Source organism: Budorcas taxicolor, chromosome 7, assembly GCF_023091745.1.
Source record: "Budorcas taxicolor isolate Tak-1 chromosome 7, Takin1.1, whole genome shotgun sequence".
Classification (NCBI taxonomy): domain Eukaryota; kingdom Metazoa; phylum Chordata; class Mammalia; order Artiodactyla; family Bovidae; genus Budorcas; species Budorcas taxicolor.
In genome coordinates this window covers 74,513,883-74,537,425 of record NC_068916.1, presented here as the reverse complement: position 1 = coordinate 74,537,425, position 23,543 = coordinate 74,513,883, and the positions used below count along the sequence as shown (strand labels likewise).

Sequence of the window (23,543 nt, the reverse complement as noted above, 5' to 3'; positions counted from 1 at the left end):
AAAGGGAAACGCACACAAGCGGAGACCGCAGGTTACATTTCTGCGCATGTTCAGTGACCCGAGCAGAGACAGCCGGGGTGTGGCCCAAGGCGGGGATTCCGGGCGTGACCTCTGCTTGCTCGCTGCCACCGCTTCTGGGAGGCGACTGGAGTATGTCAGCCCCGTTTGAGGAGCGCAGTGGGGTGGTTCCGTGCGGAACGCCGTGGGGCCAGTGGTACCAGACCTTGGAGGAGGTGTTCATTGAAGTTCAGGTGCCACCAGGCACTCGCGCCCAGGATATCCAGTGCGGCCTGCAGAGCCGGCATGTGGCGCTGGCCGTGGGTGGCCGCGAGATCCTCAAGGTAGCGGCTAGGTCGGGGCTTGTGCTCAGTTTCTTCCCGGCCTCCCCAAATTCCCGAGTCCTCAAGTTCATGGTTTCCGTGGAAAGATTGCTGGAAGGCCGTTCGGCCTCTCTGGCTGGCCGAAGGATGAATAAGATTGCCCTGATTTGGGCCTGGTCAGAGCCCCTGACCTCAGGGCCGTTCGGTGTTTGAGATTGGAATGAGTAGCCCATTTACCTTGCTTTGTTTGTAAGCCAAATGAAACTTCTCTGCGGGTCTTCACTGAGAACTGCCTAACTAGATCGTGGAAGGAAAACAAATATTTTTGACATCTGTACCTCCAGGCACTGATCTTGGTGCTGGGAGGACCGTGGTGAACGAGCCAGATACTGTTTCCTTACGCAGGGAGGCATAATTAAATTAATAAATATATAGGAGGTTATAGGAAATGAAAAACAAAAATAAAGATGTTGGGTTGAGGATTCGGAGGTGATGTCCGTTGATTTATTTTCTCATCTAAAATTGGAAAAATTCTGTAAGTTTGTGGAGTGTTTAAGCAGGTGGTCAAGAAGTTGTGAAGAAAGTAATGGATATCCCTTTTATTCTTATCAGTACCCTTTGGGTCTGGGACCCATTTCTTTCTTGTTAAAATGTATAGTTAATTCAGTTAACTTGAAGTTAGATTTCTTCTTCAGATTAGAAGCCCAAGATATTTGATGGCAATGTTGTGTAATGGTGAAGGGAGACTGCTTGAGAGTATAAGTGGCTTGGCCGTTTTCCTAGTTGTAACCTTGGGCAAGAGATTATTCATTGTCTAAGCCTTCATCCCCAAAGTGGGATAATTATAGTACCTTTCTCATAGGATTGTTTTAAACGTAGCGTGGTATCTATGAATGAAGAGCTTGGAGTAGGTAATAACTAATATGTAATAAGCTTGCACTACATGTTTTTATTATTATCTTAATATGAAAGTGTTTTGAGTGTCTCAGAAAAGGAAGGTTTATGTGAAAGACACTGATTGATGTCAGCTTGGCTCTTGATGACCTTTCTGAATAGTTGTGCTATTCATAATTTACTGAATGGTGATTTCAAATTACATTTCAAATTTACTTTAGTAATTGCAGTAACCTAGGGATTTGGCAATAACTCCGTCTCTAGGATTTTAGGTACATTTATATTCAGTACATTTATATTAAGTAGTATTCACACACCCTCCCACCCCCTGTATTGACATATGAAAAGACTGTTTTCTTTTTTCAACGTGACATGTTACATTCCCTAAAGCTAAAATTTGGTAAGTAGCAACAAACCAAATTGGCTTTGAGCAGGTGCAGTCTCTTTTAAACTTATGTTTTAGTTAGTTCTTTCTTAAAACAAGAGTTTCTGAAAAGTCAGTCACAACTCATCTGACATCATACGTATATACGGATGTGTGTGCTTTAATTTTTTTTTTCTTTTAGTGCTAAACTGCCTTACAAAGAGATTGAACCAGTTTTTTTTTAAGTTTATATTAAGATATCGTTTTTCCTTAATACCTGTAGGAGAGCTCTTTTTGTAGTTTATTATAATTGGTAAAGTTACCACACTTCAGATGTTAACATCACATTTGACCAATCAGTAGTATTTTTTCATCTTCTAAAAATTAAGGAGCCCTGATCTTTTTGTAGAGCGCTCTGTGTTCTTTATTGTAGTATATACTCCCATTGTGTAAACTAGGTTCTGTTTGACTCGCGAGGCAGGAACTTAGTGTTGGCCACCTATCAATATGTTGAAATTGTAGAAAATTTGTTCTCCCTACTCTAAACAAATTAAGTAGTTATATGTAGATTAGGTAGGAAATAAGGGAAGTCTTAAATCATGAAAACTTTATGAAAATTAATGAAATTTCTTTATTTTTAGTACCTCATATGTTTATTTTTCAGGGCAAACTCTTTGACTCTACAATAGCTGATGAGGGAACATGGACTCTGGGTAAGGTTAATCTATTACATTTCTTAGAATCTCTTTAAAAGTTAATTTCGTCTTGGAAATTAGTATGTTTCCTCCTGCTGTAGATTTGCAACTTTGTAAGCTATAGTAAAAGGAATGTATTGAAAACAATTGTATGTCAATATTTCCTAATTAGGTTTCTGAAAGTATAAATTAATGATGAACTTTGATTTCTTTGTGATTTTTGTTTGTTTGTTTAGAGGATAGAAAAATGGTCCGTATTGTTCTTACAAAGACGAAGAGAGATGCAGCAAATTGTTGGACTTCTCTTCTAGAATCTGATTATGCAGCTGATCCTTGGGTGCAAGACCAAATGCAGAGAAAACTTACATTAGAGAGATTCCAGAAAGAGGTAAGTCAGATCAATTGATGAATATGTGTAGTTAAACATCTTAAACTCATAGAATAATTATTCCTTGAAATCAAAACTCAAACGTCATTTTAAAAAATTACTAACATTCTTCAGAGAAATTTTTTCAGTTTAATGGTTAGAAAACTGACTGGCCTTTCAATATAGGGATTTAACCCTCACCACCCCACCCCTGCTGCCCCAGAGGAATTTATCTGTACCACTGTGATATCTTAAGTTTAAATTTATTCAGTTTGCATCAGTGTAGTTCATGAATAAACTGATAAAAATTCTCTCAGTATATACGTCGTGTAAAAAAGTGAAAGGCCCTTTAGTATCTCCCATTCTGTATCTCTGACTCATTCTCATCTCAATACATTGAACGTATTGTTTTGTTTTTTTAATATAAGTGGAGGATCACACAGTATGTATCATCATGTTGCTTTTTCATTTAATAATATGTCTTAGGTCTCTTTCCCTACTAGTACATGTGGATAAAATTCATTCCTTTTAATTGCTTTAGAGTGTTTCCTAGTTTGAGTGTATTGTTTTTACTTAGCTGTTCCTCTTTGATGAGATTTAGATTTCTCTGTTTGTGTCTATTTCAAACAAAGTTTGTGCTTTCATCTCTGAAAATATTCAAATTTTCTTTTAAGATAGCTATCTAGGAGAATTATTGGATCGAGGCACTGTTAAAGTTTTGATAGATAATTTCTATATAAATGATGATGATTCCCAAATGTATGTCTCTTGCCTAGACTTTTTACCAAATGTTGAAACTGCGTATCCAGCTGTTTACTTAACATCTTGGCTGTTTAACAGACATATCCAACTCAACATATCCAAGTGAACTTCCTAATTTCCCTCACACATTTGTTGTATCTCTGGCCTTCTCGTCTCACCTGATACAAGCTGGTTGTTCAGATGGAAAAACACTGGGGAATCATCTCCACTCTTCTCTTTGTCCCACACCCTGCTTGTCAGGAACCTTACTGCCATGGCCTTCTAGGTATGTTTAGAATTTGACTGCACGTCACCACCATTCTGCCACCACTCTCACCTGGACCACCTCTAAAGTCTTGCTTAGGTTAGTCTAATGACCTTCCCCCCACCCCGTTTTTTTTAGCTTGAGCTGGGTCTTCCTTGCTGCACAGCCGCGTTCTTTAGTTTCAGAAAGCAGGGGCTATTCTCTGGTTGCAGTGCACTGGCTTCTCATTGCGGTGGCTGCTCTTGTTGCAGAGCACAGGCTCTAGATGCGCACGGTTCAGTTGTTGCAGCACAGGAGCTCATTAGTGGTGACTTGCAGGCCATAGTGTGTGTGGGCTTCAGTAGCTGTGGCCCATGGGCTTAGTAGTTGCGGCTTCCTGGCTCTAGAGCATGGGCTCAACTGCTCCTTGGCATGTGGAATCTTCTCGGACCAGGGATTGAACTCGTGAACCCTGCATTGGCAGGCAGATTTTTATCCACAGTGCCACCAGGAAAGTGCTTCTTAATGACCTTTTAATTGTTCTCGTTACTTCTGCCCTTGCCAAGCCGCAGTCTTGTGAAAATAGCAGCTAGAGCAGTCCTTTTAAAATGTCAATCAGACAATATTACTTCTCAGAACTCTTTCATTCAAATAAAAGACAAAAGTCTTTTACAAGGCCCAGACTGATCTGGTCCTCCCTGACGTCTCTGATCTCCTGTCCTGCTGCTGCCCCCTCATTCATTCTGCTCTAGCCATGCTGGCATTTTTGCCTTTTATTAGACATGCCTGATCATTCGTTCTCTGTCCTTTTGACTGCAATGCTCTTCTCCCAAAGTTGACCTGATTTCTTCACTGTTTTCCAGCAATTTCTCAATGAAGCATATTTTGACGATCCTATTTAAATATTCTAATTTCCTCATTTTCCTTACTTTACCCTACATCTTTTTTCTTTTCTATAACACTTACTGACTTTTAATACACTGTATCTTGGGGCTGACAAACTATAGCCAGGAGTCAAATCCAGCCCCCTGCCTGCTTTTGAAGGAAATGTTTTACTGGAATACAGCTATGCTCATTTGTTTGTGTATTGTCTTTATATAGCAGCAGCAGAATTAAGTCTCAGCCATGCCCAAGACTACATGGCCTTCAATGCCTGAAGTATTGATATTTACTACTTGGCTCTTTACAAAAAAGTGTGCTGGCCCCTGCACCAGGTAGCTTAGGGTTTATTATTTGCCCTTCTGTTAGAATATCCACCAGAACAGGGATCTTTGTCTATTTCGTTCACTCTTAAATTCTGTATGCCTTTCATGGTGTCTTCTAAACTGTTTGTTGAATAAATGAAATGCCTCTAAAATGACTGAAGCCAGAGGTAGTACTTACTCTATAAGACTGTTATGATAATTGAATATTTTAGTGTATATATACCTCTTAGACGGAGAAGGCAATGGCACCCCACTCCAGTACTCTTGCCTGGAAAATCCCATGGATGGAGGAGCCTGGTAGGCTGTAGTCCATGGGGTCGCTGAGGGTCGGACACGACTGAGTGCCTGCACTTTCACTTTTCACTTTCATGCATTAGGAGAAGGAAATGGCAACCCACTCCAGTGTTCTTGACTGGAGAATCCCAGGGACAGGGGAGCCTGGTGAACTGCCGTCTATGGGGTTGCACAGAGTCGGACACGACTGAAGCGACTTAGCAGCAGCAGCAGCAGCATACCTCTTAGAACCCTGCCTGGCCTATAATAAAGCTCTCAAAAAATGCTAATTATTAAAATCTGTTTACACACTGAGGGTAAAGAGTATGTTTGCCCATACACTTGTGAACATTATAATATGCATGCTAATCTTCTAAATATTTGTAAATATGAAAATTGAAAAAAAATCTCATAGTTGTAGGTTCTATTTTGGCAATTACAGTGAAATTGGATATCTTTTCATGTTTATTGGCCATTTATTAATATATTTCCTTTTTTGTCAGTTGCCAGTTTATGTCTTTTTACCATTTTCTTTTTGGCTTATTTATATTTTTCCTTTTAATTTTATCTGAATTTTTTTTTCCATGTCTTTTAGAATCCTGGTTTTGACTTCAGCGGAGCAGAAATCTCAGGAAACTACACTAAGGGTGGACCAGATTTCTCGAATCTTGAGAAATAACTGTGACCTTCTTGCTGCATTTTGTGGATCCTAGCAGATGCTGCCAACTTAATCAGAGGAACAGATTATGTGGTAGAAGAAAAATGTGGAGACCTAGTTAACAAATTGCAAAATACATTTAAATATGGTTCTAAAAATTGCATTCAAATATGATTTACATAGGAAACATCTTAAATACTGTGGGAACTATTCTATTGATACATGGTAACCTTTCTTTTGGACTTGTTTTTGCTCAGCATGATGTTTTATATGCTGCACTTTACTAATTTCATATTTAGCCTGTATTTTTAATACAAAAAGTTTTAGGGTATAGATCATGTAAAATGACAGGGTGCCTTCAGGGAAAATTAAGTTTTTCTTTCAATAACTGTGATGTAGGAATAACGTTCAATAAATTTTTCTAAATAGGAATTGTGTACCCCTTTGTCTAAGTGTACCAGTTCACACGAGGAAATTGTATTACTGAAGAAAATTTTCAGAAAGGAAAAAATAATTCATGAATATATTCTGAGTAAGTTAATTTTAAGAGTTACTGACAGTTTTTGAATTAGTATATTATTCTTTGAGAGATGCCTTTATGTCAAGAAATTGAAAAGTAGCTAAAAATGTATCAACAAGAATAGACTAATGCAAAAGAGAAGCACTGAAGCAAATTTGGTTATTGGTGAATCCTTTGTTAGGGACAAGAAACACAGTCAATGAGTATAACTCAGTGATATCTTTTTGAACTTCATTGATCCAGGCATATAGGTAAGAATTGTCTTGAAATTTTCTTTGATCCTTTTTATGTCCTTTCTAGCTTTAAATATTTTGAATAGTCTTGAATGTATAGAGAAGTTACAAGTAAAGCACACAGAATTGTTTTCTTCCTGATTCTTCAGGTTTCTGTGTAAGTTGATAACATGATGCCCCGTCACCTCTGAGTACTTTAGTGTGTATTTCCTTCAAAGGACATGCTCCTACATAGCTTCAAATACAACCATTAAAATCAGGAAATTAGCACTGACACAGTTCATTTCAGTTCAGTTCAGTTCAGTCGCTCAGTCGTGTCAGACTCTTTGCGACCCCATGAATCGCAGCACGCCAGGCCTCCCTGTCCATCACCATCTCCCAGAGTTCACTCAGACTCAAGTCCATCGAGTCCGTGATGCCACCTAGCCATCTCATCCTTGGTCATCCCCTTCTCCTACTGCTCCCAATCCCTCGCAGCATCAGAGTCTTTTCCAAGGAGTCAATCTTCACATGAGGTGGCCAGAGTACTGGAGTTTCAGCTTCAGCATCATTCCTTCCAAAGAAATTCCAGGGTTGATCTCCTTCAGAATGGACTGGTTGGATCTCCTTGGAGTCCAAGGGACTCTTAAGAGTCTTCTCCAACACCACAGTTCAAAAGCATCAATTCTTTGGTGCTCAGCCTTCTTCACAGCCCAACTCTCACATCCATACATGACCACTGGAAAAACCATAGCCTTGACTAGACGGACCTTAGTCGGCAAAGTAATGTCCCTGCTTTTGAATATGCTGTCTAGGTTGGTCATAACTTTTGTTCCAAGGAGTAAGCGTCTTTTAATTTCATGGCTGCAGTCACCATCTGCGGTGATTTTGGAGCCCCAAAAAATAAAGTCTGACACTGTTTCCACTGTTTCCCCGTCTGTTTCCCATGAAGTGATGGGACTGGATGCCATGATCTTCGTTTTCTGAATGTTGAGCTTGAAGCCAACTTTTTCACTCTCCTCTTTCACTTTCATCAAGAGGCTTTTTAGCTCCTCTTCACTTTCTGCTATAAGGGTGGTGTCATCTGCATATCTGAGGTTATTGATATTTCTCTGAGCAATCTTGATTTGAGCTTGTGCTTCTTCCAACCCAGCATTTCTCATGATGTACTCTGCATAGAAGTTAAATAAGCAGGGTGACAATATGCAGCCTTGACGTACACCTTTTCCTATTTGGAACCAGTCTGTTGTTCCATGTCCAGTTCTAACTGTTGCTTCCTGACCTGCATACAGATTTCTCAAGAGGCAGGTCAGGTGGTCTGGTATTCCCATCTCAGAATTTTCTACAGTTTATTGTGATCCACACTGTCAAAGGCTTTGGCATAGTCAATAAAGCAGAAATAGATGTTTTTCTGGAACTCTCTTGCTTTTTCCATGATCCAGCGGATGTTGGCAATTTGATCTCTGGTGGTTCTGCCTTTTCTAAAACCAGCTTGAACAGCTGGAAGTTCACGGTTCACGTATTGCTGAAGCCTGGCTTGGAGAATTTGAGCATTACTTTACTAGCATGTGAGATGAGTGCAATTGTGCGGTAGTTTGAGCATTCTTTGGCGTTGCCTTTCTTTGGGATTGGAATGAAAACTGACCTTTTCCAGTCCTATGGCCACTGCTGAGTTTTCCAAATTTGTTGGCATATTGAGTGCAGCACTTTCACAGCATCATCTTTCAGGATTTGAAATAGCTCAACTGGAATTCCATTACCTCCACTAGCTTTGTTTGTAGTGACGCTTTCTAAGGCCCACTTGACTTCACATTCCAGGATGTCTGGCTCTAGATGAGTGATCACATCATCATTATCTGGGTCGTGAAGATCTTTTTTGTACAGTTCTTCTGTGTATTCTTGCCACCTCTTCTTAATATCTTCTGCTTCTGTTAGGTCCATACCATTTCTGTCCTTTACCGAGCCCATCTTTGCATGAAATGTTCCCTTGGTATCTCTTAATTTTCTTGAAGAGATCTCTAGTCTTTCCCATTCTGTTGTTTTCCTCGATTTCTTTGCATTGATCGCTGAAGAAGGCTTTCTTATCTCTTCTTGCTATTCTTTGGAACTCTGCAATCAGATGCTTTTATCTTTCCTTTTCTCCTTTGCTTTTTGCCTCTCTCCTTTTCACAGCTATTTGCAAAATGACCACCTAATTCTGGATGTTTATTCCATTCAAGTTTGTTTATTCCATTCAAGTTTGCTTATTGTCCCAGTAATGTTCTTTATAGCTAAAGGATCCAGTCAGAATCATGCCTTCTTTTATTTTTGTGGTTGTGCTGCACCACTTGTGGGATCTTAGTTCCCTGACTAGGGATTGAACCCAGGCTCCCAGCAGTGAAAGTAATGAATCCTAACCACTGGACGGCCATGGAATTCCCCATTTCTCACCTTTGGATAACAGGGGTCTTTAGTATGCTTCAGACTGGAAAAAGTCTTCATATTAACCTTGACTTTTATAGCCGTGACACTTTAGAAGATCACAGGTTAGTTTTGTACAACATCTATTACCGTGTGTTTTGTCAGATATTTCTACACGATGAGAATCAGGTTATGAATCTTTGACAGACCGTTGCAGAAGAGAAGTGATACTGTGTTCTTACTGCATCCTATCACAAGTTACTGGTTACAGTTCACCCTTTTTCTGGTAGTGTTTACTGTTGGCCTGCCATATTGGTGGTTTTCAAACTCTCAACCAACCAAGGATAGAAAATAGTAAAAAAAAAAAGTGCAGAAGCTTCCAAATAGCAAAACTTGGATTTGCCTTGCAACAGAAAACTAGTTTCATAGCATTTATGTTGTGTTTATAACTATTTACATAGTATTTACATTGTATTTTATTAGGTTTTATAACTCTAGAGGTGAATTACAGTATCAGGGAGGATGTGGGTAGATTATATGCAAACATTATGTCATATTATTGAGCATCTGTGGATTTTGATGTCTGAGGGGATTGCTGGCTCCAATGCCCTGCGGAAGCTGAGGGACAGCTATACTTAGATCATTGATGAAGTGGTGTCTGTCCATCTTCTCCACTACAAAGCCATTCTTTCATGCTTATGACTAAGTATATTTTGTGTGATGTAGTTTCAAAATACTACCTTGTTTCTCATCAAGCTTTAAATTTATATGTCATATAATACACACTCAGTATTTCCACTTTATTCATTGGGTAAAAATCTATTATTCCTATTACTTTGATCCTCAAATTTTTTCTAGATTTGGCCAGTGGAAATTTCTTGTAGATGGCTTTTATGTTCTTTTGACATGTTCCCATTATTATTTGAGCAATTTCTTATTCTCTGGCATAAGATATTCCAGGCTTATTATGCTTTCCCTACCCTTGGCCAAGAATCAGCCATTTTTCTGGAGTCCTGGTTCTCTAGTGAAGAATGGAGTTTAGAAACCAGGATCTGTTAGCAGTTGCTGTTTGTGTGTTTATTATGCATATGTTTACATCTCTACATTTATGTCTACGTATATATTGAAAACCATGATTTCACACTTAAACATTGATTTCTGATGCCATGGTGGTCATTTTGCTCTCTCCCATTGTACAAAACTTCCAACAGTAAGATACCTGATTCTTGTTATCCTTAATATATTTGGTTCCCCATTCTAGGTCATCTTCCCATGTGAATGCCTTTCTCAATCTGCTCAGCCTCCGACACCCTATGCTAAGCAGAGGTACCTGTCTCACTTGCTTGGTTTCTGATGCCCCACTTGTCCACTGCAGCCCAGGCATACCCTTTGGCAAGATACCTGTGTTGTTCATTTTGCCCAATAACGTAAAGGATGAATGGGGAAGAGATTTTTTTTTAAATTGGTTTATCTTTTTGACATTAAAACTTTTAATATATTTTGAATAAACATAAGTAAAATAAACTTGTTTGTAGTTTTGTGAATTTTAACTTAGATAGATATATGTGTGAAAGTGAAGTCGCTCAGTCATGTCCGACTCTTCGCGACCCCGTGGACTGTAGCCTACGAGGCTCCTCCGTCCATGGGATTTTCCAGGCAAGAGTACTGGAGTGGTCTGCCATTTCCTTCTCCAGGAGATCTTCCCAACCCAGGGATTAAACCCAGGTCTCCCGCACTGTAGGCAGATGTTTTACTGTCTGAGCCACCAGGGAAGTCTAGATATATGTGTGAACACCTCCAAAATCAGGAAACTGAACAGTTCAATCACCACAAAATCTTCATGTTCTCTTTATAGTCACACCCTACTCCTAGCCTCAAACCCTGGAATCCACTGATTTTAGTCTCCGCCTCTGTATTTTGTTTTTTTCAAGAATTTCATTGAATAGAATTATATGTAATCCTTTTTAAAAGATAGCTTTGAGAGATAATTCACATCCCATATACTTTATTCATATAAAGTATGTAATTTCTCAGTGGTTTTTAGTATAGTCACGTATTCAGCTATCACCATAGTCAACTTTGATTTTCATCACCTCAAAAAAACCAAACCCATACTTTTTTCTCTTATATTTTGGCTGTGCTGTCTTCATTGTGGTTGCCCTGTGGCATGTGATTTCATAGTTCCCTGCCTGGGATTGAAGCCAGGCCCCCTGCACTGGAAGGCAGATTCTTAACCACTGGACCACCAGGGAAATCTCTGAAACCTGTATTTTCTTAACTATCACCCTCCACACATATACCCAACCCCCTCAAGCAATCACTAGTTATTTTTCACCTCAGATTTCTGTTATGGATATTTCATATACATGGAGTCATAATGTGGTTTTTAGTTTCTGGTTTCTCTAACTTATATAAGGTTTTAGAAGTTCATCCATGTTCTAGAATGTCAGAGCTTCATTCTTTTTGTCTGGGTGGATGATATTCCATTGTATGATTACCACGTATTTACCCATTTGTCAGTTGATGGATATCTGGGAGGTTTCCACCGTTTGGCTACTGTGAATATGCTATAAACATTCAACTACAAATTTTTATGTACATCTATATTTCCTTACAGAGGAGTGTAATCTCGTTTTTAAAAAAACTTTACATTTAATCATTTGAGGAGGATTGTTTGTTTTCCAATCATGTTTGATTGTTTTCCAAAGCGGCTACACCATTTTACATTCCCACCAGCAGTATGAGTTTCAGTTTCTCCACATCTTTGCTAATACTTGTTATGTGATTTTTTGATCTTGGCCATCCTAGTGAATGTGAAGTGGTATCACACTGTGGTTTTCATTTGCATTTCTCTGATGGCTAATTATGTTGAACATCTTATCTAGTACTTATTGACCATTTGTGTATCTTTCTTGAAAAAAAAGTCTATTCAGATCCTTTGCCCATTTTTAATGCGTTATCTGCCTCTTTAATATTGAAGTGTAAGAGTTCTTAATATATATTCTGGAGACAAGTCCTTTATCATATGATTTGCATATATTTTCTTTTTGTATGATTTTTACTTTCTCAGCAGTGCCTTTTGAAGCCTGAATGCTGTTTTGATGTAGTCTAATTCATCATGCTTCTGGTGTCATGTCTAAGAATTTTGAAATCCCAGGTTACGAGGATTTTCTTTCCAATGTTTTCTTCTAAAAATTTTATATTTTTATCTTTTATATTTAGATCTGTGACTTTTTTTTTTTTTGGAGAAGCAGTGAAATATAGGTGGAGTTTCATTTTTTAGCATACAGAAGTCCAGTTGTTTCAAAATCATTTGTAGAAAAGGGTATTCATTCTCCATTAAATTGTTTTTTTGCATTTTTCACAAAAATCAATTGTTATTTATATGGGTCTGTTTTTGGTCTCTGTTCTATTCCATGGATCTGTGTGTCTTTCCCTTCACCAATACAACACTGCCTTGACAATGGTAGCTTTAAATTAAGTCTTAAAATTGGGTAGCATGATTCCTTCAGCTTTTTCAGAATTGGTTTGGCTGTGTTAATTTTCTTTGCTTTTACATGTAAAATCAGCTAGTCTATCTACAACAAAAAGTCCTGAAATTTCCACTGGAGTAGCAGGTCTTCTGATCCATGAACATGGGGCATCTCTTCATTTAGCCCCTCTGATTTAGACCATCAACATTTTATGGTTTTCCGCTTCTAGAACCTTTACATCTTTTATTTATTCCTAAGTGTTCATTTTCTGGAGATGTTATAAGTTATTTCCTTTTGAAACTTTTTGATCCTGTGACTTTGACAGTTGTCTCCTTGGAAATTTTTGCATAAACCACAAACAGGAAAGTTTTTGCCTGCTCTAGTTTGTAGGTCTTTTGTTTCCTTTTCTTGTTTCATTGCACTTGCTAGAAAAAAAGAGGTGGTGGAAATGGCCATTCCTGTCTTATTCTAGATGTTAGTTTTGAAAGCATTCTATTATGTTAACTGTATGCTTTCATTGATGACCTTTATCAGATTGAGGAAATTCTCTTCTATTGTTAGGTGATTTTTCTCATGAGTTGACTGGAATTCTCTCAAATGCTTTTTTCTGTATCAGTTGATCCTCTTTTTTTTTCTTTAGACTCTTAGTATGATGGATTATATTGATTTTCTAATTTTGAACCAGCTTCTCTCTTCCATCAAATCTGGTCATGTTGTATTGTTCAGTTTTATATATGTGGACTCATTTGTTAAGGTTTTTTTGGGAGGGGATGTTGTTGAGGTATTCATTTGGGATATTGGTCAGTAGCTTTTACAAAATTAAAAAAGTATTATCTTCATCTTGGTTTACTATCAAGTTATTGCTGGTCTTATAAAATGAATTGGGAAGTGATTCTTCTCCTTCTGGGAGAGATTTATAGAATTTGCATTATGTATTCCTTAAATGATTTGGGATTTGCTAGTAATATTTTAAACAATGGACTCAGTTTCTTAAAATAATAGAACTTACTCAGGTTATGTAACAATTTAGTTTTCATAGTTCATGCCTTTCAAGGAGTTGATTCATCTACTCTGTGCCTAGAGATGTTTGTGGTATTAAAAAATGTAGTTTCCTTTTCCTTTTCTTTCCTAAAATTTGTCAGTCTTGCTAGAAATTTACCTGTTGCTCTTTTCAAACCCCAATTTTTTAATTAGCCCTATTGTTTCAGTTTCATACACTTTTTTACACATCCTTCTTCAGACTTTCTTCCTTCTGCTTGCTTTGTGTTTATTTTGCTCTTTTTCTAGTTTCTTAAAATAGAAATTTACTGGTTTTGAGACCTTTTTTAACAAAAGTGATTGATACTATGATTACTAACCACCGCTTTAGCTGCATTCCATGTATTTTGATATTTTCATTCAGTAAGTTCAAAATACATTCTTTTTAGACTTTCCCTTACAGGCATGGATTATTCATAGATGTTTCTTATTTAACTTCCAAGTGTTTGGAGATTGTCCTGTTAACTGCTTTCTAGTTTTATGGTCAGGGAACACATTTTGTATGATTTTAGTTCATTTCTTAGTTTGTTTATGACCCAGGATATTCTCTCTTGGTGACTAAGCCACGTTCACTTGAAAAGAATGCTTACTCTATTTGGGGATGAATTTTAAATAAAGTAGATCCATATGGTTATTGGTATTTTTCAGTCCTTCTACATCCTTGTTGTTTTCTAGTACTATACATTACTGAGTGGAATCTTTCAAGTCTGCAACTGAAGCTTTGTCCATATGACCTTTCACTGCTGTTAGTTTTTATTACTTCTTGTATTTTTAAGCTCTGATGTTAGGTGCATACATATTTAAGACTCATATCTTGGTGAATTGATTCGTCATTTTTTAATATCCTTTATTATTAACTTTGATACAATTTCACAGAAGTCCATTTCATCTATTTTTGGAAGTAATGCGCAGAGTGTTTAGGAACATAGCCTGAGTCACAATTGCCCGGATTTGGAATCTCACATCCAAGTATAGGTATGTGACCTTGGGCTTATCTCTTACCTGCTCTGTTCTGGTTTATTTGTAAGTGGGATAATCTCATTCAGTTTGGAGAAAAACATGAAATGATTCATCTAAAATATCTGACAATAGTACCTGACAGTAAAAACTATCACTGCTAACCACAAATGTTAGATCAGAAATATCTAGTTTTTAAAAATTATGCCACATAATTTAAAATGCATAGAAGGTTAAAGTGCCTATTTTAAAAAACAGCACTTATGAAAACAGGGATTATTCAATATATCTAACCTGAGTTAAATACAAAAGGAACCTTCTAAGTTTTTCTTTATTCAGTAATTCCTTACAGTATCTACTTTTTAGCTTGTTAGTTACATGAACAATTCAAAATCTTATATTAATAATTAACAAGCAGTCTAACCAGGCTAATACAATACTTGGCAGTTGCCTGTCATTACCAACCACCTGCTGGAATCCTGTTTAATTAGGTAAGAGGGTCACCCAGAACTACAGATGGGCTGAATCTGAGGGTGATTTAGTGTTAAGAACAGTCTTAACAGTGATGGGGTAGTCCATGTGGTGATGGTGCTACAGAAACCACCTGCCAGTGCAGGAGACATAAGATTATGACATGGATTCGATCCCTGGGTCGGGAAGATGCCCTGGAGGAAGGCATGGAAACCCACCCCCATGTTCTTGCCTGAGGAATTTCATGGACAGAGGAGCCTGGCAGGCTACAGTCCATAGGGTCACAGAGTCAGACATGACTGAAGTGACTTAGCACGCCCATACAATGGAACCTAAATAATAAAAGTGACCAACAATGCATAAGCAAGTTTTTAATGCATAAGCAAGTTTTTAATGCATATTAAGCATATTTAATCGTCATCATCTTGTGTTTATCTTTAAAAAACCACTAGAAAGCAAAGTGTCAGTTAGGTAATAGCTATACTATCATAATTTTTTTTTCCTTACCATGCATCTTGTTGTTCTTCAGCCTCTAAGTTATGTCTCACTCTTTGTGATCTCATGGACTGTAGTCCACCAGGCTCCTTTGTCCATGGGATTTCCCAGGCAAGAATACAATTTCCCAAGTTGCCATTTCCTTCTCTAGGGCATATTCCCAGACCAGGGATCAAACCTATGTCTCCTGCATTGGCAGAAGGATTCTTCACCAGTTAGCCACCAGGGAAGCCCACCATGCATCTTACTTTAGTGTTAAATTTAAATAAAGTGAGTGGAGACAGCTTTTTATTGTGGTGCTATTATCACATTGCCAAAATAGTGAATTACATTAGAAGAGAAACAAATGGAAAACCACCTGGCAAAGGAATGCGTTTCAGTAACTTTATTGAAAGGTATATCCCTTAATACCAAAACATAATGGGAGTTGGTTAGGTTACCTCTGTCAACTCAAAATCAACACTGATGTATTCAAAATATTGAAATTTATCAGTATTTTGGGAAAACTGTAAAGTTATCCATAAAACATGGTTTACCAAAGTATAAGATACACTGTGGTTCTTTGGTTCATTTTCTAATGCCTCTATAACCATAAAATGATGTCAGTTGGGTACAGCCATCCTGGATGGGTTCAGGCTACACACTGCACTGAGTAACTCTCTGCAACACTTTAACCTCATAGATCTCCGAACACTACACCTCAGCAACCTTGTAATTATGAAGATGCCTACTTACCTTTCTTAATATTTCTTTTTGGCACACAATAGGGGCAATTAATGTAAGTATAGTCTCTTCCTTTTAAGCAAAATTCTAAGTTAGAACCAAGTTTTATAAAAACAGTCCTCAGTAAAAAGTGATGGAGTGTTAAAAAGTGTTTAGAGTGACGCTAATTTGTTTTGAGTTACTAGTACAGTAAAAACTAATTTTCTTGATGGAACTAGACTGAGGCAGTAAATTTTGTATAAAACTTTTAAAATCATGGATACAAACATCACTTGTTTTCTAGAAAATATTAAAGATAACACGCCAAAATTAACAAGTTGGTAGTTTTGCTTTACATAAATGCCCTCAAATTTAAATGTGATTTCTATGTAGCAGTAAGGTCCACATCTCTGGGTTAATAATTACTTGCATCATAGGTGCCAAGAAACTAACTATTCTCACTGTCTAGAATAGTGACCCTTATTGTGCATTAAAAAGTGCATTTGTGAAATGGTGGTTTTGATGTAAACCTCATAATTTAAAGTTTAAATTTAAGTAGGTTACCCTTTTTAAACACCACCTAAATACAATATATTGACCCAATATAGAAACTTGGATCAATGTTAGCAATGAAGATTCACAGTTTGCCTTTCCAGGCTTGTCATTTGCATTTCACATTTATACTGTTACTTTGATTTGTATGTTTCATAGGTGATTTCAAATTTGAGTAATTCCACTATAGGGTAATGTTAATTAGGCAGTTTTCCCAAACCTGAGAACACCAATGCTAATCTAGTTGTGATGTTTTGAGGCTTCACAGCTTAAATCCGTTATAATATTATGGAATCCACAGCTCAGGATTGTGGAGAAAGGCTTCAGAAGTTTTTTGTTGCTGTAATCATCCTATTTGACAAACAAAAAAAATCAAGTTATCAGAAGTCTGCCAAACACAAATTTTACTACCTGTTAAAATATCTAAGATTCATAATCATGTCTTATGTAGATGTGTTCTATGTTCACATTTACTTTTGAGTAGGAAGAAAGTTAAATCACCACCATGAGTTAAACTTAGATGGTAAGAAAGTCTATCATATATTCCTGAGGAGGTTTACATTTTTTTTTTGCATGTAAATACTTTCCACTGTTCAGCTCTTAGAGCAATGACACACAACTACAGTGCTGAGACACCCTGGCAGTTTCCAAAGACCCAGTGTAGAAACCACCTGTCCTAACTTATTTTTCTTTAAGTATAACACCCGAGTTCATACTGATTTTACTAATAAGCTAATAGTCTCAAGTTAGTTCGATGTATGGTTCAAAATTTTGGTCCTGTTCCTTTACTCAGGCTTGTATAACTTTAAATGAACTGAACCTAGAGTCTACATATGGCAAAATGATGTGCAATTAGAAAAAAACAAAACACTGTTTTAGTACTACTTTTAAAGTTTACATTATTAAGGAGGACGTGGCTTTGTAAGCTGATAATTTAATGAAATGGCTAATGTATATATCAAAGTTTAGATAATTCCTTATTCTTGGGATGTTGTATTAATACCTTGAATGTAGTGTGCTCAGTCACTAATTTGGGTCAAACTCTTTGTGACCCCATGGACTGTAGCCCACCAGGCTCCTATGTCCATGGGATTTTCCTGGCAAGAAGACTGGGGTGGATTGCCATTTCCTTCTCCACAAATGCAGTAAATGCCCTCAAATATTAGCTGACTAGATCAGTGAAGTCATTTTCCCCTTTGCTATTCCAACTCCATTTTGTTTATTTTGAAAATAATTCAGATTTATATTCTTGAATTGCATAAGAAAATTATATAGCATTAGAAAATTTTCTCTAACATGGAGGATAACTACGATCCAAATTTACCAATTAAGGGACCATTTCGGGAATTGTTGGAAGGTGGGTTATCCTGTAGTAACTATGCCTTAGTTGCCGTGCAGTACGCCCAGAAACAATCCATTTCAACTTCTGAACATTTGGTTTGGCACACTTGTTCGATGAATATTCAGCTAAACACTTGGATACAAGCTCTTGCCAGAAAGTCAAATCTCTGCCACTGATCTGTACATAAATTAAAAAAAAATGTTATCAGTCCTATAGTTTTCATTATAGTAATGATTACAATCTTATTAACATGTCTTTCCTTGTCAAAAAAATTTAAGGGTAAGTTACTTAAGTTTCAAGCAAACACATGACATCTTACTTTACTTTAGGAACAAGTGGTTTAGTTTTGTTTTTTTACAGCTGTGAATAGGATTTAGGCTATGACCTTGACATACCTTGGAATGTTTCTGAAGACGTTCTACTCCTTCTGTTAACTCTATATACTTCTGTGCTTGGATCTCCAATGCGATGATAGACAATGCCAACACAGATGGCTAGAAGAGATAAATTTTAAAGTAAATGATGAATATGAAAATAGGTATGTAAACAGATTTAATCTTTATAAAATATTTACCTTTGCTTTAGAAAATATGATCCTGCAGTAGCATGCCTTAAGTTGGGCTTCTAGTCTTTCAAAATTAAGGCTACTCCTTTAAAGAGAAAATGAAATTTTATGTAGATAATTTTACATTGAGTCAAAAGAAATTTTTAGAAAAATAAGTCAATTTTAAAGTGAAGTTTATGCACACTTCTCCTAGAAAACTGAACTATCTGAAGAATTTTCCTTCCTTCAGAGACATTAACTTCTTAAGGATATCATAGATGAATTTTAAATAATTTGGGCCAAAAAAGAAAAATTCATTCTACAACTACCAAGGTTTCTTTTCATTTTAATAAATCTGTTTTTGAATTGAAAGTTTCTTTTCCCATAAATTCGTGTTAGATGCTTGCCTATTAGGTTCTGTAAGTTAACTAGCCTATAAATGGAAAATGTAATGTTAAAAAATTTACCATCTTAAGAATTCAATGACTCCAAGACGCTACTTTTGACTGAATGTCTCCTCAATTTTGCTGGAGAGTAAAGTGAAACTCAAGGGGCTTAGCTGTCATTTTACTTGATTGAAATTCTCCCAGCATACTGATTTTATGTAACATCCAGACAATATTCTGGTTTCTACATCTCCTTTGTTGAAAACAAAGCTCACATACCTTTCATGTGGCACGTTCTCTTGAAGGAGTGAATAATAGAGCTGTAGAAACTGAAAGGCAGTAGTAGCTTTGACTTTCCAACACACCTTCTCCAATACAATCTTCTCCATTCTCATCAAGTCTGAAACCGTGAACCTGTACTGGCTTATTCGGATCAAGTCAGTTGCCAGTGGGACATTCCTTTCCTCTTCTGTTGATTTTACAGCCAAATAGAAGCAGCTTAGTCCAACACACCCAAGGTGCTTGGGCTGTACCTAAAAAGACAATAAGTCCATCTCTACTTTATTTCAATTAAAAAAAAAACAAAGTATAATCTAGAACTCAGACCCATCACTTTGAAAAATGTATTTGTGAGGTGAATTTCTCAGTGGCAAAGGACTTAGCAAGATTCACTGATGCCTCAACTGCAGGCTGTTAACCATATGCACCCACTTGGAACCAATTTCTGAGTAAACGGAGTAAGTTTCAGTGTACTGTTTGGCTTCAGCACGTAAAAATTCTTAGCTCTTTCGGTTTTTTAAAATCACGGAAGAACGATAAGCAGTAAGTTAGTTGGTCAAAAACTTATATGAGGATTGAAATATCTTACAGCTTATACACAAAGTTTCTTTTCAGAATGTTGTGTTTTTCCGGGCTGTTTTCTCTGTAGTAATACTTGTGAAATGTCTTTAAACTGTGACACATACTGTTTACTCTACCTGTAAAGCTCTATTCACTACCAAGTTTTTAAATTTATCCATCGTTTTCTGAATGTCCACAATCAAAATTCTATCCAGTTCATTTAGAAAACTTAATTTTGGCTGTGCTGGGCCTTCCTTGATGTGTGGGCTCTCTCTAGCTGTGGAGAATGGGGCCTGTTCTTCATTGTGGTGTGTGGGCCTCCCCTTGTGGTGGCTTCTCTTGTTGCGGTGCATGGGCTCCAGGGTGTGCGGCTTCTGGGGTCTAGACCACAGGCTCAGCAGCTCTGGCACATGAGCTTGGTTGTCTGGCCACGTGTGAGATCTTACCAGACCAGGTGTTGAACCCCAATCTCCTGCATTGGCAGGTGGATTTTTTACCACTGAGCCACCAGGGAAGCCCTCTATCCACTTTAAGTTGTAGCTCAACTGAAGCTTTTAAAAGCTTTCACCAATATTTGGGCTCTCCTCTTCTTAGAACCCCTTCAGCAATATATTTATATTTCTTTTGAAGTATAATGTAATTCTTTTCTTATTATTCCTTGTACTAATGATAGTTATAAAGTGCAAACATTACTCCTACTAAGATTATAATATACTTAAGTAACAGATGCATGTCATTCACCTGTGACACATTTAGAATTAAAGGTAGTGCCTACACATGGTGTCTAAAAGAGTTATTTAATTAGACTGTTGAACAAGTTTCTTGAACCATTCAACAAACATTGAGTTCTTTCCATGTATGCTGCATTCTGTTAGGTACTTTGAATAAAACATGAGTTTCATTTTAAGTGTCACATTATCTACCAACAGTCATGGACACAGAGAAGTCAGATATATTTTTAATAATTAAACTCTGAAAGCTACACAGATGTCCTGCTTAGCCAATACAGGGTAACAACTGTATATCTCCTCCTTCAGAAGATACTCTCTACTATATGCAAACTTAGGCTGGAAATGCCAAGCACAGGCATGACTTGGGTAAATGTAAGGCTAAACCAGTTGGAACTTTATTATACATGAACAAAGATCAAGAAATATACTCTATTGACCAGGTGGTAGACAGCATGAACAGAAAGGAAAAAAAAAAACACCCTCTAATTTTTAACCCACAATCTAGCATTCTGCCTTTAACACATTTCTTTAAAAACAACAGTAAACAAATGAAAATACCCAAACTATCAAACAAGACTTTTAAAAACAGCCAGCTCTTCTACTGGGAGGCTTTGCAATGATTTGATATTAGACTATTATTCAGTGTCAGAAGTTAAGTTTAATAGCTGATGCGTTACTCTTGATTAAAAGGAAGAATATTCATCATGCTATAGTACACAGAATTACCACGTTTTGGTTACTTGCTGAAAACAAACAAAAAATGGTCAAGTTATGAATACCAGCCCAAAGCTGGCAATACCATCTCCAAAACACATTGAGCAAAATCACGAAATACTCAGGATAATGCAGCTTTAAACATACCTTCATTTTAGACAGGAATCTGTCCAGTAAATTCACAGCTAGAGAAAATGTCTCCGTGTCAAAGCCAAAGAACTGAGTTAGACTAAGAAGATCTTTTACTTCAAAGTCCCTCAGTCTCGCAGTCATTCTAAGGCCATTATCATGTGCAGATTCAATTAGTCTCAAGCCGCAGACCTTTGGCTGACATCTCAACTCCTGTTCCAACAGGGCATTCAGCTGGTGTAGCAGTTTCTGAGAGTCAGTTGTTGTCAGTACCTCTATCATCTATATATAGAACAAAGCCCAGAAAGGAGTGAAAGAACAGCCCTTCCTGTCCTGCCAGGTGCCTTATAACACAAGCCTCCCCTCTCTCAATGCTTTTAGTGAATCTCAGTCATTGCCAAGGGCCATCTGTTATTCTCCCCCTCCCCAACCAGTTGGTTACATCCATCCTAAATTGTGACTTCCTACACGGCCTTTTCCAAAAAAAAAAAAAAGCTAATCTTCATGCCCAAACTTTGAAATTAGACGGTAGTATGTATTCTGTCGCTTAGTAACAATGTGGACTATTCAAGTTAGTCAATTTTTCTTAGTCCTCAATTCCTAATCTGTTAATAGGTTATTAGCCATTTCATAGACTTAAGTGAAATAAAGGTAAAGAATCTGCTTGCTATGCAAGATAAACGAGTTCGATCCCTGGGTTGGGAAGATCCTGTGGAGAAGGGTATGGCTACCCACACCAGTATTCTTGCCTGGCGAATTCCATAGGATCGCAAAGAATCGGACACAACTGAGTGACTAACACGTTCAGTTTCAGGTACACAGGTATCTAGCACATATAATAGGTGCCTAATAAACACCTGGACAATATTAATAAGCTTATTTATAGTCCGTAAAACGAGGCAATATCTGCTTCTTTAAATGGCTGTTAAGATTAAACGAGATGATTCAACTAACGAGTTTAGCATAGTGCTAGGCACTTGTTAACTTTTACTGATGTTACGAAAGGAAACTCAGGTGTTAAGAGCACACGCAGTGGGGACAGGAGGCTAATCCATCCTGCAAGGGGAACCTGGGAGTTTCATTAATTTAGGGCAATACTGAACGCCTACTATGCCCCAGGCACAGGATACATGGACAGTCCCAGCCCCCAACAACCGAAAGGCAGGAAGCAGAGCATCTTCAGGGTTGAGCGACGGAAGAGGTGGAGATGTGGAATCACAATCTCCATGGAACCAACTTTTTCGCCCCCGGGCTGGTGCCTGGGACCACGCCAACTTGACATTAAGACGCCTAGGGAGGTCTAATCTGGCCCCGCCCCTGCAGGCTCGGACTAGCCTGAACTTGTTGCTCGGTCTAGAGTTAACCAAGGAAAAGGGCGCGAGACGAACCCTCCACCCCGGCCCCTTACCCCCACCCCGCGCCCCCAACCCTGCTCCGTAGCTGCACCCTGCAGTCAACCCCGAAATCCCAGCTCACCTTGATCGCGACTGCAGCTCCTCAGCGGTAACCACCCTCCCCGGGCCTGCTCTCACCTCACCCCACGATATTAGATCCGAGAGGCCTACGAGGCGAGAGGACTCGCGGGCAAGAGGGGACAGGCCCGGGGAGGGGGAGCCGTCTTGGGTGGGGGTCTCTGCAGCGCCGCCGAGACGACACTGCCCTTCTCTGGGTCAGTTCGGAGCCGAAGGGGCCGCGCCTGGCCTTCCGAGTAATATATTGGAGGGCGGGGCATTCTCGCGGCGATGGGAGTGGGGGGAAGTGGGAAGTATTTCCCCGCTAATTGGTGTAAGTCTTTTGATGGATGGCTCCCGCTGTCCAAAGAGGGCCGGTCAGTAGAGGGAAGATGTCCAGCCAATCAGCACACGTTTTTCATTATTCCCCCGGAGTCAAATTCTCCGCCCCTTGAGACCACGCCCCTGCCTCTAAGCGTCTCTCATTGGAGGATTTTCCCAAGTGTTTTCGATGAAGAGGGGGAGTTAACCGCTGCGTTCACTAACCCAGGCCCGGGTAAGGCCTCCGCTGGCAAAAGAATTGGCCGGAATATCGTTCCAGAATGTACTGGGAGTTTTCATTCAGTTCCGTTTAGTAGAGTGGTTCTGCTGTCTTTCCAAAAACACAGTGGCTAGTTCTAACAAAGAAGTGAAACCCCCTATTTTTCATTACAGATGGAGAGGTGGTGGGTTTTCTGTGGTGGGGTTTATGAAGTTTCTAGAAGTTTCCCCATGTGCGCTTTGAAAATCACTTGTTTCTTGCCTTATTTTGCTTTTTGTAAAATT

At 38.3% G+C, this 23,543-nt stretch overlaps 2 protein-coding genes across 3 annotated transcripts; one reads left to right on the top strand and one right to left on the bottom strand.

The window, feature by feature from the left end:
* Positions 1-147: 147 nt before the first annotated feature.
* Positions 148-6,155, top strand: NUDCD2 (NudC domain containing 2). 2 transcript variants are annotated; one of them, XR_008199713.1, is made up of 5 exons: positions 148-341; positions 2,243-2,291; positions 2,510-2,661; positions 3,643-3,745; positions 5,699-6,155. XR_008199713.1 is itself a non-coding variant. In XM_052643984.1 (4 exons), the coding sequence occupies exons 1-4, from the start codon at positions 153-155 to the stop codon at positions 5,780-5,782; spliced, it is 474 nt and encodes a 157-aa protein (XP_052499944.1). In that variant the 5' UTR covers positions 148-152; the 3' UTR covers positions 5,783-6,155. The 2 variants fall into 2 exon arrangements, 1 of the variants encoding a protein (XP_052499944.1); XM_052643984.1 differs by lacking the exon at positions 3,643-3,745.
* Positions 6,156-15,697: 9,542 nt separating this feature from the next.
* Positions 15,698-22,942, bottom strand: CCNG1 (cyclin G1). The gene is made up of 7 exons (XM_052642872.1): positions 22,744-22,942; positions 21,286-21,549; positions 19,133-19,386; positions 18,498-18,573; positions 18,319-18,417; positions 17,906-18,100; positions 15,698-16,932 (listed from the first exon to the last, which is right to left on the bottom strand). Exons 2-6 carry the CDS (start codon positions 21,547-21,549, stop codon positions 17,909-17,911), a joined length of 885 nt encoding a protein of 294 aa, XP_052498832.1. The 5' UTR covers positions 22,744-22,942; the 3' UTR covers positions 15,698-16,932; positions 17,906-17,908.
* Between the last annotated feature and the right edge of the window lie 601 nt (positions 22,943-23,543).